Here is a 16,145-nt window from a genome sequence, read left to right on the forward strand (position 1 = left end):
AAACTTCTAACTCACTGGAATTGTGAAGAGTGAAATAATCTGTCTGTTAACAATTGTTGGAAAAATGACTTGGTCATGCACAAAGTAGATGTCCTAACCGACTTGCCAAAGCTATGTTTGTTCACAAGATTTTTGTGGAGTGGAGTTTTAATGACTCCAACCTAAGTTTATGTAAACTTCCGACTTCAACTGTACATGTAGGTCTTGCTATCATCAGCCAGTCTTTCCTTTTGAAAGGAAAGTTGTCTGGAGCTATTCTAACCCGAACCACTCCAGAGACCTTAATCCTAACCTTAACCTCTCTGGCACCCTAACCTTAACCATTCCTGAGGCCTGAGTCCTACCCTAAACCAAGGAGTCCTACCCTTGGTTCCCATGCCGAACCCTAACCCCTTGGGAGATCCAGATGCTTTCACTACAACTATAACCAAAATTTGTCTACAAATTATTTGGAATATACTCCCTATTTCCTATGGTTAAATACCCCCCATCAAATTAAACCGTACCTCTAGCTTAACCAAAACCCTAACACTAACCCTAGCCTCAACCAAAACCATAACACTAACCCTAGCTTCAACAAAACCATAACGCTAAACCCCTATTTTCAAAACCAAAAAAAAAAAAACTATAAACCCCCCACTAACCTAGTTCAAACCAAAAAACTATAACACTAACCCTAGCTTCTACCGAAAACCCTAACCATACCCTGAAGTAACCCTAAGTACAGTGAAATAGTGTAATAGGGAGTCATTTGTTACACATAATTACACGTAGTAAAGGCACTAATGTAAAGTGTAACCAAATAAAGTTATTTTATTCTGTCAGGTTTGATAGAACACACCCAGTCTAGTCCAGATTATAGTGTATGTTTAGAATGTCATGTGTCATGTGTGCTTGCAGGGAAAAGATCCACTACATCAGAACAGAGGGCACCCAAAGACTGGAGAAACTAGCATGTGATGCAGACCTGGTGATACTGTTGAGGGTAGGTGGCAACTGTTATATTACCCCCTGAATGTTTCATTGTAGTATTGTCATTATTTCCATGTTTGTCACTTGTTGGATGTCCCTACAGCTTGTTTGAAGAGGAGATCATGTCCTATGTTCCGCCCTCCTTCCATCCTGGCTTCAGCTTCTCTCCACGTTGTTCACCAGGGTCTTCACCGCAGAACTCTCCAGGTGGTTGGCACTAATGGCAAACGGAGCCGTAGTTGGTTGAAAATGTATTCACAAGAATTGGTCAGAAACCATGTCACATATGGTTATACTTGTGTTATATCAATGTCTCATGTCATTGGAGGACTGCATGTCACAGAGTTGAATGTGCTTGTCAACAGGAATGTCGAGAGCGAGAGCGCCTGCCCCGTACCGGAGAGACTTTGAGGCCAAACTACGCAACTTCTACAGGAAACTGGAGGCAAAGGCTTGCCAGGCCCAGGAAAGATCAAGTAGGAAAGCGGTCTAAAATGTCCATTAACATGAGTACGCACACCTTTTTCAAATACAGTTACAGAATAGAACCCTACTGTTTCTTAAAACGTAGTTGTGGTATGCAAATTAGCACTATACTGTATATCCATATCTGTGTTGCTGAGCATCCATATGATGTTGTTGTGTTCCAGGCTTATCGTCCGGAGAGACCACCTGTTGGAGGGTACCTTTAACCAGGTCATGGCCTACTCACGCAAGGAACTACAGAGGAATAAGCTCTACATCACTTCATAGGAGAGGAGGGGTACACCAAAGCTTCTTCTGTTGACCTGAACACATGAAATAACATGTCTTTAGGATTACTGAATTCAATTCAGTTACTTTGAAAAAGTAATGAACGTGTCAAGACGGAACCCCCTCTCGTCTTTAAAGAACAAAACTGCTCATATTTGGGCGATAGAGAGGTTAACGAATGTTTGTTTTATTTGTCTGCTACTGTCATAACTCAGGTCTCTTCTTTTCCCACACCATCAGGCTGGACTAACAGTGGGCCATCCAGAGAGTTGCTTCTCCTGCTGTCTCAGGAGCTGTTCAACCCCTACTATGGCCTGTTTGAGTACTCAGCCAACGACACATACACCGTCCAGATCAGCCCATGTCGCCTTCGTAGAGAACATCTGGAATGGTGAGGGCATCTGCTTGTCCTGTGTTTAAGCTTCCTTCAAACTCATAAAACCTGGGGTGTGTTCATTAGGCCCAAAGGGAAAAAACTGACTGAAACCAGTCACTACCTTGACTTGTCTAATAAGAAACACTCTTAATTGTTTTCGGTTGCAGAGCATTTTCAAATGTTTTCCATGTCCTAATGATCATGACCTGGGCTTGTTCTTGTTTGGAGGTAAAAAGTAATGGGTTTCATAGAAATCTCATGTCAAGAGACCTAAACACTTTAATTGGATTTGTATTTTATATTAACCCATCCACAACCCCCTCTTCGGAGGACACAATCTTGTTTGTTTTTTACAGCTTTTCTGCTACATATACATACATGGTACTTTTATATTAAGCAGTCACATAACAATACATTACTAAACATAAGCTCTTTAATCCCACCCCTCAGCCACTCTCAGCCCATCCCACCTATCACCATAGACCACCCTTGTTTGGTTTCCATGTGTCATATATTTTTCAATTGAGCTGTGATGTTTTACATACATTTTGAACCTTTCTAAACGTATAGTATCCACAGATTGTGAGCTAAAGATGAAAACCGTATTATTATTTGGCTTTCCAAATCACCCAACACTGCGATTTGTAAGGTTAATTTTAAGTCAATGTTGTGATTTTTTTAACCATTCCTGAACCTATGACCAGAAACATGCTACAGAATAAATTATCTATGTGATTTGTCTCTTCGCAGCAAAATCTACAGAGCTGAGATAGTTAGTTGTATGCCCCATATATATAGCATTGTGTTAGTGGCAATAATTTTGTTATAATAATTTACATTGAAAAACTTGAAGTGTTGAATCAAGTGTATTTTTTTGACCAGTTCATAAACCATGTGCCATGGAATCAGTACATCGAAAATCTCTCCATTTATTTTGCAACATGTATGGCGCAGCTGTCAACTTTTTGGTCCTCAAATGAAACGGGTAATTTTTATTTATTTATACCAATTCCTTTCAGACAATTTGTATCTTTAATATATTGCAGGCAAACAAGTTAAATAGGCATGTTTGTCTGGCTTAGCATTCCAAAGAAAATTTATATTTTTGCTCATGATTTAAAACGAAGGTCATCTGGAGTAGGCAGCGCCATTAGTAAGTAAGTAAACTGTGAGGACCAAAGAGTTAATCAATGTGATTTTAAATACTTGTCTATTTACCTCTCCATGGTTACAGAATCTTATCTATTTTTGCTAACTTTCTATTGAAATTGATTTGTCAGTTCTTTTATCTTTTTTGAGATGTGAATAGCAAGTATGTCTACTTCACCATCTGCCCATTTTATTGGTAACCTACAGGAGCGTAAACACTGTTTTTTAATGATCCAATACGTAATATGGACACTTGTCATAATTAGGTTTTAATCCAGAGACTAGAAAAGTGATCAAGATCTTCAATGAGACTGTGCAGAGATCCACAATGCGGACTTAAGAAAAAAACTTGAGTCATCAGCATACATTGACACTTGTTTTTATCCTGGATTTCTAACCCCTTGATGTTCTTGTTGGATCTACTTTCAATGGCCACAATAAAAGATATGGAAACAACATTTACATTTACAGATTTAAGTCATTTAGCAGACGCTCTTATCCAGAGCGACTTACAAATTGGTGCAGTTCACCTTATGATATCCAGTGGACAACCACTTTACAATAGTGCATCTAACTCTTTTAAGGGGAGGGGGGGGGTTAGAAGGATTACTTATCTATCCTAGGTATTCCTTAAAGAGGTGGGGTTTCAGGTGTCTCCGGAAGGGGTGATTGACTCCCTGACCTGGCGTCGTGAGGGAGTTTGTTCCACCATTGGGGTGCCAGAGCAGCGAACAGTTTTGACTGGGCTGAGCGGGAACTGTACTTCCTCAAGGGTAGGGAGGCGAGCAGGCCAGAGTGGAAACGCAGTGCCCTTGTTTGGGTGTAGGGCCTGATCAGAGCCTGAAGGTATGGAGGTGCCGTTTCCCCTCACAGCTCCGTAGGCAAGCACCATGGTCTTGTAGCGGATGCGAGCTTCAACTGGAAGCCAGTGGAGAGAGCGAGAGCGGGGTGACGTGAGAGAACCTGGGACAGACAGACAGCCTTGTTTACTCCTCTTAAATGCTCAATACTTTCTGAGAAACTATTTTACATCTGGGTTGCTGTACATAACTTTAACCCATTAATAAGAGATTCACCGAAATTAAAGTAATCCAGGCATTTAATATAAATTCTAGTCATACTTTATCAAACGCCCTTTTCAAAATCTGCTCTGAAGACCAGGCCTGGTATCTTTGATGTTTCATAATGTTCAATTGGTTCAAGTAATTGGTTGGACGATATATTGGAGATAATATACATGTAGAAAACCTGTCTGATCAGGATGAACAATATCTGGTAAACCTTTTTTATTCATTGTGCTATGCATTTTGCCAGGATTTTCACATCACACATTGAAGTGTAAGAGGCCTCCAGTTTTATTAAACGGACTAGATCTTATACTTACACCTGGGTCCTGTTTTAGTAGTAATGAAATCAGTCATTGTTGAGTACCTGAAAGTCTACAATTTTTATAGAAGTAATTAAACACGCTAATAATGTATATTTGAGTATGTCAAAAAAGGTCTGATATACCTCTACTGGTATACCATCAAGCCCTGGTGTTTTTTGAGACTGAAAAGTTTTAATTGCCTCTTCTGTAAGTTGGCCTTCACACAGGTCTTTCTGTAAATTTGTTAATTTTACATTACTATTAGAAACCTGACTTAACATCATTCAGTGTAAATGGAGGAGAATGAAAGAAAACATATGCTTAAAAAATGTTGTTCTTTCAAAAATGTAATTTGGTGAATCATGGATGACTTTATTGTAACGAGTTTCTGTAAATTATTTTTGGTAGCATTTCTATATTGAAGATTTTGAACTTGTGGTTGAGACCTGTCTGTGTGTGTTTGTGTGCAGGTTCCGGTTTAGTGGGCGTATTTTGGGACTGGTGTTGATCCACCAGTATCCTGGATGCCTTCTTCACACGACCCTTCTACAAGGCTCTCCTCAGACTGTGAGTGTCTCTGTCTCTCGACATTGGCTTTACAATTCTTCTGTACAAAAAATGTCTCTGCCACGTTAACAACAAGAAAAAATTATCCATATTGGATTAGTGTGCAGTCTGGCATAAATGTCCAAAGAAGTTTGAGGCTAACACAGTCTAACCCAGATTGAGTGACTTTCTAGCGTGAGCACTAATGACAAGTCTCCCTAGACAGGATGATAATGGGCTACAACAACTGACACAATCAGCATTCTTTACAATTAAACACAAAGAAAATGCACCTCAGGCTAGTGAGTGAGTTACTCCCCTTGATTCACTAAGGCAGTGGGTTGCTTTGTGCAGTAATACATAGTGAACCCCAAAGCAGTTAATGTGTGAGATAAATATGTTACCTGTGCAGAGCCACTGACCTGAGTGATCTGGAATACCTAGATGAGAGTTCCATCAGAGTCTACAGTGGATGAAAGACAATGACATCACAGACATGCTGGACCTTACTTCACGTGAATGAGGAAGTCTTCGGACAGGTATGTGTGTGTCTCCACAGGAGGTTGGTGGGCACCTTCATTGGGGGGACGGGCTTGTCGTAATGGCTGGAGCGGAATGAGTGAATGGTATCAAATACATCAAACATGGTTTCCATGTGTTTGATGCCATTCCTTCGCTCCGTTCAAGCTATTATTATGAGCCGTCCCCCCTCAGCAACCTCCGGTGGTGTCCTCAATGATAAGAAATGCGTAGTATCTAAACATAACCAAAGCAAGCTAAGGTATAAGATGTTATTTTACTACGAAATGATCTTCATGACAGTGTATATCTTCAGTATATACACTATAATAAAGTATGTGGAACTACTTCAAATTAGTTGATTCAGCTATTTCCGCCACACCCGTTGCTGACAGGTGTTAAAATCGAGCACACAGTCATGCAATCTCCATAGACAAACATTGACAGTAGAATGGCATCCTGAAGAGCTCAGTGAATTTTCAACATGGCCACATTTTCAATAAGTCAGCAATTTCTCCCTGCTAGAGCTGCCGCGTCAACTGTAAGGGCTGTTATTGTGAAGTGGAAAGGTCTAGGAGCAACAACGGATCAGCCGCTAAGTGGAGGCACACAAGCTCACAGAACGGGACACGAGGGCTGAAGCGCGTAGCTCGTAAAAATCGTCTGGCCTCAGTTGCAACACTTACTACCGAGGTTCCAAACTACCTCTGGAAGCAAAGTCAGCAAAAGAACAGTTCGTTGGGAGCTTCATGAAATGGGTTTCCATGGCCGAGGAGCCGCACACAAGCCTAAGATCACCACGCTCAATGTCAAGCGTCGCCTGGAGTGGTGTAAAGCTCGCTGTGTAAAAACTCTGGAAAGTGGAAATGTGTTCTCTGGATGATGAATTCACGCTCACCCATCTGGCAGGCTGACGGACTAATCTGGGTTTGGCGGATGCCAGGAAACGATACCTGCCAGAATGCATAGTGCCAACTGTAAAGTTTGGTGGAGGAGGAATAATTGTCTGGGGATGTTCGTGCTAGGGCCTTACATACACTAAGTTGACTGTGCCTTTAAACAGCTTGGAAAATTCCAGAAAATGGTGTCATGGCTTTAGAAGCTTCTGATAGGCTAATTGACATAATTTGAGTCAATTGGAGGTGTACCTGTGGATGTATTTCAAGGCCTACCTTCAAACTCAGTGCCTCTTTGCTTGACATCATGGGAAAATCAAAAGAAATCAGCCAAGACCTCAAAGAAATATTGTAGACCTCCACAAGTCTGGTTCATCCTTGGGAGCAATTTCCAAACGCCTGAAGGTACCACATTCATCTGTACAAACAATAGTACGCAAGTATAAACACCATGGGACCACGCAGCTGTCATACCGCTCAGGTAGGAGACGCGTTCGGTCTCCTAGAGATGAACGTTCTTTAGTGCGAAAAGTGCAAATCAATTCCAGAACAACAGCAAAGGACCTTGTGAAGATACTGGAGGAAACGGGTACAAAAGTATCTATATCCACAGTAAAACGAGTCCTATATCGTCATAACCTGAAAGGCCGCTCAGCAAGGAAGAAGCCATTGCTCCAAAACCGTCATAAAAAAGCAAGACTACAGTTTGCAACTGCACATGGGGACAAAGATCGTACTTTTTGGAGTAATGTCCTCTGGTCTGATGAAACAAAAATAGAACTGTTTAGCCATAATGGCCATCGTTATGTTTGGAGGAAAAAGGGGGATGCTTGCAAGCCGAAGAACACCATCCCAACTGTGAAACACGGGAGTGGCAGCATCATGTTGTGCTTTGCTGCAGGAGGGACTGGTGCACTTCACAAAATAGATGGCTTCATGAGGAAGGAGAATTATGTAGATATATTGAAGCAACATCAAGGCATCAGTCAGGAAGTTAAAGCTTGGTCGCAAATGGGTCTTCCAAATGGACAATGACCCCAAGCATACTTCCAAAGTTGTGGCAAAATGGCTTAAGGACAACAAAGTCAAGGTGTTGGAGTGGCCATCACAAAGCCCTGACCTCAATCCCATAGAACATTTGTGGGCAGAACTGAAAAAGCGTGTGCGCGCAAGGAGGCCTACAATCTTGACTCAGTTACACCAGCTCTGTCAGTAGGAATGGGCCAAAATTCACCCAACTTATTGTGGGAAGCTTGTGGAAGGCTACCCAAGACGTTTGACCCAAGTTAAACAATTTTAAAGGCAATGCTACCAAATACTAATTGAGTGTATGTAAACTTCTGACCCACTGGGAATGTAATGAAAGAAACAAAAGCTGAAATAAATAATTCTCTCTACTATTATTCTGACATTTCACATTCTTAAAATAAAGTGGTGATCCTAACTGACCTAAAACAGGGCATTTTTACTTGGATTAAATGTCAGGAATTGTGAAAAACTGAGTATAAATGTATTTGGCTAAGGTGTATGTAAACTTCCAACTTCGACTGTATATTTAGAAACACACCAACATATATGAAATAAGAATAATGAATCCGAAGGGCTCTGAAATTGAGGGAATATGTGAGATGGGGAATAAGTGCAAATCATAAGTAAAATTCCCAAAATAGGGAGAAACAAATGAATTCCTATAAATATTCATTCAAATTGAAACTAAAGTAAGCCTATGAGGAATTATTTCCATCACACAATTTCTAACAAACCCACACAAAAGTAATCGGAGGTAAAGAGAATTCTACAGGAATCCAGACAATAAATAATAATGATTATGACAAGTACAATAGATCTGTAGCTTTATCCTAAACCAATTCAGAAATCCCAGTGGAGACTTCAAGTCTAAAGCAGCCACAGGATGGAGACAAATTACTGTGTGGCTTTTTACTTCTCATTGAGGCCTAGAGCCGGGCTGCCCAACCCTCTTCCTGAAGATCTACTGTCCAGTAGGTTTTCAGTCCAACCCTAATTTAGAGTATCTGATTCAGCTAGTTATGGTCTTGTTGAGCAGCTAATTAGTAGAATCAGGTGTGTTAAATTAGGGTTGGACTGAAAACACAGTATCTAATGGGACTACAGTCGTGGCCAAAAGTTTTGAGAATGACACATAGTCATTTCCACAAAGTTTGCTGCTTCAGTGTCTTTATATATTTTTGTCAGATGTTACTATGGAATAATGAAGTATAATTACAAGCATTTCATAAGTGTCAAAGGCTTTTATTGACAATACATTAAGTTGATGCAAAGAGTCAATATTTGCTCCTTCTTTTTCAAGACCTTTGCAATCCGCCCTGGCATGCTGTCAATTAACTTCTGGGCCACATCCTGACTGATGACAGCCCATTCTGCATAATCAATGCTTGGAGTTTGTCAGAATTTGTGGGTTTTTGTTTGTCCACCCGCCTCTTGAGGATTGACCATAAGTTCTCAATGGGATTAAGGTCTGGGAGTTTCCTGACCATGGACCCAAAATATCAATGTTTTGTTCCCCGAGCCACTTAGTTATCACTTTTGCCTTATGGCAAGGTGCTCCATCATGCTGGAAAAGGCATTGTTCGTCACCAAACTGTTCCTGGATGGTTGGAGAAGTTGCTCTCGGAGGAGTGTTGTACCATTCTTTATTCATGGCTGTTTCTTAGGCAAAATTGTGAGTGAGCCCACTCCCTTGGCTGAGAAGCAACCCCACACATGAATGGTCTCAGGATGCTTTACTGTTGGCATGACACAGGACTGATGGTAGCGCTCACCTTGTCTTTTCCGGACAAGCTTTTTTCCGGATGCCCCAAACAATCGGAAAGGGGATTCATCAGAGAAAATGACTTCACCCCAGTCCTCAGCAGTCCAATCCCTGTACCTTTTGCAGAATATCAGTCTGTCCCTAATGTTTTCCCTGGAGAGAAGTGGCTTCTTTGCTGCCGTTTTTGACACCAGGCCATCCTCAAAGTCGTTGCCTCACTGTGCGTGCAGATGCACTCACACCTGCCTGCTGTCATTCCTGAGCAAGCTCTGTACTGGTGGTGCCCCGATCTCGCAGCTGAATCAACTTTAGTAGACGGTCCTGGCGCTTGCTGAACTTTCTTGGGCGTCGTGAAGCCTTCTTCACAACAATTGAACCGCTCTCCTTGAAGTTCTTGATGATCCGATAAATGGTTGATTTAGGTGCAATCTTACTGGCAGCAATATCCTTGCCTGTGAAGCCCTTTGTGCAAAGCAATGATGACGGCACGTGTTTCCTTGCATGATTGACAGAGGAAGAACAATGATTCCAAGTACCACCCTCCTTTTGAAGCTTCCAGTCTGTTATTCGAACTCAATCAGCATGACAGATTAATCTCCAGTCTTGTCCTCGTCAACACTCACACCTGTGTTAACGAGAGAATCACTGACATGATGTCAGCTGGTCCTTTTGTGGCATGGCAGAAATGCAGTGAAAATGTTTTGTTGGGTATTCAAATCATTTGCATGGCAAATAGGGACTTTGTAATTAATTGCAATTCATCTGATCACTCTTCATAACATTCTGGAGTATATGCAAATTGCCATCATACAAACTGAGGCAGCAGACTTTGAAAATKTATATTTGTGTCATTCTCAACTTTTGGCCACGACTGTACATGCCTGATTGGGGCCCCCAAACCCGAAGGCCTATTGGACAGAAACTTTTTTGGGGTAAAATGCTTATTCTGTACCAGTTTCTTCTTAGACAGGCTTGAATGGACTAGATGTCCTTCAAGTTCTTATTCCTCCTATAGGCTGAGATTACCCTGAAATATTTCAAGGCCTCACAATCATTCTGGGCCTGTTGAAAATTAGTTTTAAGTTCAGAGTGGAACCCCTCCAGAGCCTGAGAATAAGTCCCCACAAATGGAACCACGGGGCGGTTATCCTTCTCTATCTKATATGCTCCATGGGTCTGGAAGGTCTGATTTACCTCAGTCTTAACCTCTCTTATGAACTGCCTAGAGTAGCCCATGGGCCTTAAGGCTGAGAAGAGTATTCTTGTGGCCTCCTCTATTTCCCCAGGGAAACTACAAATTCTGTGGAAAGGTATAAGTTGTGATTTGATCAACCCACTTTGTGTGTTTTGCATGGAAACTACATTTGTGAAGGAGGGCATGTCTATTTGTTTCCTTAAAGAAAACTTTAGTTGCCAATTGTTTGGTTTCTCCCCCCTTTTGAATGAAAAATACCTGTGGATCTAGAAATTCAAAAAATATTGTATTGCAAATTATGTGTAATGGTGCTAAGCTATGCTAAGTGATGTGAATTCAAAAGGTTTAAGAATTCCATGAATTCAGAGATGGAGCCTCCTCACAGTCCAAAAATACCATCCAGATACCTAAGGTGCAGCAATGGTAAGGTCTTACATTTAAGAAAAGCAGTTTCTTCCCAAAAACTCATGTACAAATTTGCAAAACTTGGGGAGAATGTCTTTCCCATGTCTGTACCATGTATCTGGGGGTAGTACTTCCCATTGAAAGTCATTTCTGGTGARGCTCAACTCCAACAAATCCAAGATAATCCTATCCGGTCTACTGGGGTCAGGATACCTCTGCAAGGCATTTGCAACTGCCTGTAGATCTAATTTGGTATCAATGTTTGTGTACAGAGAATTAATATCAATGGAGAATAAAAAACATTTATTGGTATCTTTGCCTGTTGACAAATTCACAAGTATCCTTAACATAGCTGAGATAGAGGATTGATATAAAAATCGGTATATTCAGCTATTTTTATTATTTTATTTATTTTACCTTAATTTAACTAGGCAAGTCAGTTAAGAACAAATTGTTATTTTAAATTACGGTCTAGGAACAGTGGGTTAACTGCCTTGTTCAGGTGCAGACTGACAGAGTTTTACCTTGTCGGCTCGGGGATTCAATCTTGCAACCTTTCGGTTACTAGCCCAGCGCTCTAACCACTAGGCTACCTGCTGCCCAAGGCAATACAGTTTATTTGGATTTCATGTAATGGACATACACAAAATAGTCCAAATTGGTGAGCTGAAAATAAAAAAAATAACTTGTTWAAAAAATAAWAAAWAAAAATGGAAAAGTGCATACGTATTCACCCCCTTTGCTATGAAGCCAGTAAATAAGATCTGGTGCAACCAAATACCTTCAAAAGTCACATAATTAGTGAAATAAAGTCCACCTGTGTGCAATCTAAGTGTCACATGATCTGTCACATGATCTCAGTATATATACACCTGTTCTGAAAGGCCCCAGAGTCTGCAACACCACTAAGCAAGGGGCACCACCAAGCAAGCGGCACTATGAAGACCAAGGTGCTCTCCAAACAGGTCCGAGACAAAGTTGTGAAAAAGAACAGGTCAGGGTTGTAAAAAAAGGGTTATAAAAAAATATTAGAGACTTTGAACATCCCACAGAGCACCATTAAATCCATTATTTAAAAAATGGAAAGAATATGGCACCACAACAAACCTGCCAAGAGAGGGCTGCCCACCAAATTTCAGGGACCAGGCAAGGAGGGCATTAATCAGAGAGGCAACAAAGAGACCAAAGATAACCCTGAAGGAGCTGCAAAGCTCCACAGCGGAGATTGGAGTATCTGTCCATAGGACCACTTTAAGCCGTACACTCCACAGAACTGGGCTTTATCTGAAGAGTGTCCAGAAAAAAATAAGCAAACATGTTTGGTGTTTGCCAAAAAGCATGTGGGAGACTCCCCAAACATATGGAAGAAGATACTCTGGTCAGATGAGACAAAAAAATGTGCTTTTTGGCCATCAAGGAAAACGCTATGTCTGGTTGCAAACCCAACACCTCTCATCACCCTGAGAACGCCATTCCCACAGTGAAGCATGGTGGTGTCAGCATCATGCTGTGGGGATGTTTTTCATGAGCCTGGACTGGGAAACTGGTCAGAATTGAAGGAATGATGGATGGYGCTAAATTCTTGAGGGAAACCTGTTTGTCTTCCAGAGATTTGAGACTGGGACAGAGGTTCAGCAGGACAATGACCCTAAGCATACTGCTAAAGCAACACTCGAGTGCTTTAAGGGGAAACATTTAAATGTCTTGGAATGGCCTAGTCAAAGCCCAGACCTCAATCCAATTGAGAATCTGTGGTATGACTTAGATTGCTGTACACCAGCGGAACCCATCCAACTTGAAGGAGCTGGAGCAGTTTTACCATGAAGAATGGGCAAAAATCCCAGTGGCTAGATGTGCCAAGCTTATAGAGACATACACCAAGAGACTTTCAGCTGTAATTGCTGCAAAAGATGGCTCTACAAAGTATTGACTTTGGGGGGTAAATAGTTATGCACGCTCAAGTTTTAAAAATGTTTGTTTATTTCATGTTTGTTTCACAAAAAAATATTTTGCATCTTCAAAGTGGTAGGCATGTTGTGTAAATAAAATGATACAAATCCCCCAAAATCCATTTGAATTCCAGGTTGTAAGGCAACAAAATAGGAAAAATGCCAAGGCGGGTGAATACTTTCGCAAGCCACTGTACAATAAGACTCTGAGCCACAATGACTTGCTATTGGTCTACCGCAGCGAACTTGGGGGAGAACCGTCCACGTCTAAAGAGATCTATATATTTTAGGTAGTAAGTAAAACTGCATAGGTTTTGGAGAATCTGGCCCAAAAAGGTAGACCGTCTGTTTATCTGTAATATACTTATTATCTCCCGGATTAGTTTTTGTGTTTCCAGTTGTGTTGAGTGGAGCAATGGGACATAGTTTGACATTATCTAATTGTCTATTAGCTTCAAGAAGATATTGCATTTTATCCATTATACCAATCTGAGTTCCGTTATTTGCTGGTGTAATCACAATATTCTGATTGCTGCTCAATGTTTTTAGAGCTTGATTCTGTTGCTTTGTAAGGTTAAACTTATGTACAGGTCTGAATTCTGAAAAGGAATCCACATCCCTTTGTATAAGTATGTGTATAGGTTCTGACACTGACTCCAACTTAGGTTCCCAATGTGAGGGGTTKTAGTTGAGGGTTAGGGTTTAACCAGGATTTGGACATTAAGCTAGGGTTAGGGTTGTGGTTGAGGTTAGGGTTGAACCAGGATGTGGACATGAAGCTAGGGTTAGGGTTGTGGTTGAGGTTGTGGTTGGTTTCTCTAATGATTGCCTCGCTTGGTTCACCAACGTCAACTATTATTTGACCATGCTTGTCATTTATGAACATTTTGAAAATCTTGGCTCTCTCTAATTCTCTCCTTCTCTCTTTCTTTCTCTCTCTCGGAGGACCTGAGCCTAGGACCATACGTCACGGCAAACCGGGCATGACGACTCCTTTGCTGTCCCAGTCCGCCTGGCCTTGTGCTATTCCAGTTTCAGCTGTTCTGCCTGCGGTTATGGAACCCCTCTGTCCAGACCTGCTTGTTTTCATATGAACATTTTGAAAATCTTGGCTCTCTAATTCTCTCTTCTTTCTCTCTCTCGAGGAACCTGAGCTAGGACATACGTCAGGACTACCAGGCATGATGACTCCTTGCTGTCCACAGTCACCTGGCTTGCTGCTATTCCAGTTTCAACTGTTTGCCTGCGGTTATGGAACCGCACCTGTCCGACTGCTATTTTCAACTCTTAATGATCGGCTATGAAAAGCCAACTGAAATTATTCATGATTATTATTTGACCATGCTGTCACTTATGAATATTTTGAACATCTTGGCTAGTTCTGTTATAATCTCCCACGGCACAGCCAGAAGAGGACTGGCCACCCCTCATAGCCTGGTTCCTCTCTAGGTTTCTTCCTAGGTTTTGGCCTTTCTAGGGAGTTTTTCCTAGCCACGTGCTTCTACACCTGCATTGCTTGCTGTTTGGGTTTTAGGCTGGGTTTCTGTACAGCACTTTGAGATATCAGCTGATGTACGAAGGGCTATATAAAATAAACTTGATTTGATTTGATTTGAACTACTTCTCTGATCGAGTTCAGTGTGTCAAATGGGGTCTGTTGTCGGGCCTCTGGCAGTCTCTATGGGGTGCCAAGGGTTCAATTCTTGACCGACTCTTCTCTGTATACATCAATGATGTCGTCTTGCTGCTGGTGATTCTCTGATCCACTCTACGCAGACGACACTATTCTGTAATCTTCTGGCTTCTTTTGACACTGTGTTAACAACTCCAGGCGAGCTTCAATGCCATACCACTCTCCTTCCGTGGCTCCAATTGCTCTTAAATAAAAGTAAACTAAATGCATGCTCTTCAACCGATCGCTGCCTACCTGCCGCTGTCCATAGCCTATCTATAATTTAGCCCAAACAACTACCTCTTTACCTAGTGTATTTATTTATTTATTTTGCTCTTTGCACCCCATTATTTCTATCTCTACTTTACACTTTCTTCCACTGCAAACCACCATTCCAGTGTTTTTTATTTTAGTTTTTTTTAAACTTTTTTTTTTACTTGCTATTATTGTATTTACTTCGCCACCATGGCCTTATTATATTTTTATTTATTTATATATATATTTTGTTTGCCTTCACCTCCCTTATCTCACCTCACTTGTTCACATTGTATATAGACTTATTTTTCACTGTATTATTGACTGTATGTTTGTTTTACTCCATGTGTAACTATGTGTTGTTGTATGTGTCGAACTGCTTTGCTTTATCTTGGCCAGGTCGCAATTGTAAATGAGAACGTGTTCTCAATTTGCCTACCTGGTTAAATAAAGGTGAAATAAAATAAATAAAATAAAGGTTAGGGTTAGGGTTGAACCAAGATGTGGACATSAAGCTAGGGTTGAGGTTAGGGTTGAACCAGGATGGTTATGGTTACTGCTAAGTACAGTGTAATAATGCATAATTACAATACTTGTTACACTGTAATTACATGAGTAGTTACACATTAAGGGCACTGTAATGTAAAGTGTTAGCCTTTATTTTTCAGAGTGGGAACTTCAGTTATGGAAGTATGGAACCAATACAGCAGTGATTGAGATATTCACATTCCCTGAATCTACAAAGCCCTCATATAAAAAATAAATCAAATTCATCCTCATCCTCATCCTGAGGTATATCTACCTCAGGGAATGGTTCCTGGATAGGGCTGGCTGGCGCTCTGTTAGAACTTCTAGTATTCCAGGCTGACGGAGGAAGGCCACTATCTTCTCATTATAAGCTGTGAATGGAACAAAGACATTGAATTCAGAAGACAGTTAGACTGACTCACACAGCAGAAATTGACTCACACAGACTAAGTGCAGAAACTGTATCACACAGCAGAAACTATAACACGTGGTTTGTGTGCTTTGTGTATTGTATGTACAGGACACACCTTGTGGCACTGGATCAGGATGATGCTGGCTCCGCATCGCGGCCACCACACTGTTCCCAGGCCGTGACAACAAGGCCGCACCTCGACTACGGGACACCTCCGAGGCCTGACAGAATACATATGACAAAAGGTACAGCTATAAACAAGCAAATACATAAATTAAATTCCATATTTCCATAATTCGAATACATTATGTTCATCAATCATACAGTTACAACACTTAAAAACAAGGACATGTATTCT

The 16,145-nt window shown here is 41.1% G+C and overlaps 1 protein-coding gene across 1 annotated transcript in view; it reads right to left on the reverse strand.

The window, feature by feature from the left end:
- The window catches only part of LOC111979460 (E3 ubiquitin-protein ligase HECW1-like), a 75,779-nt gene that overhangs the window by 26,542 nt on the left and 33,092 nt on the right, over positions 1-16,145 (reverse strand). The window contains exons 16-17 of the mRNA XM_024010018.2: positions 15,903-16,008; positions 15,650-15,746 (exon numbers count right to left, since the gene is read on the reverse strand). Of these exons, the coding sequence (XP_023865786.1) occupies positions 15,650-15,746; positions 15,903-16,008 (203 nt within the window). The remainder of the gene's footprint in view (positions 1-15,649; positions 15,747-15,902; positions 16,009-16,145) is intronic.

Source organism: Salvelinus sp. IW2-2015, linkage group LG19 (assembly GCF_002910315.2).
Source record: "Salvelinus sp. IW2-2015 linkage group LG19, ASM291031v2, whole genome shotgun sequence".
NCBI lineage: Eukaryota > Metazoa > Chordata > Actinopteri > Salmoniformes > Salmonidae > Salvelinus > Salvelinus sp. IW2-2015.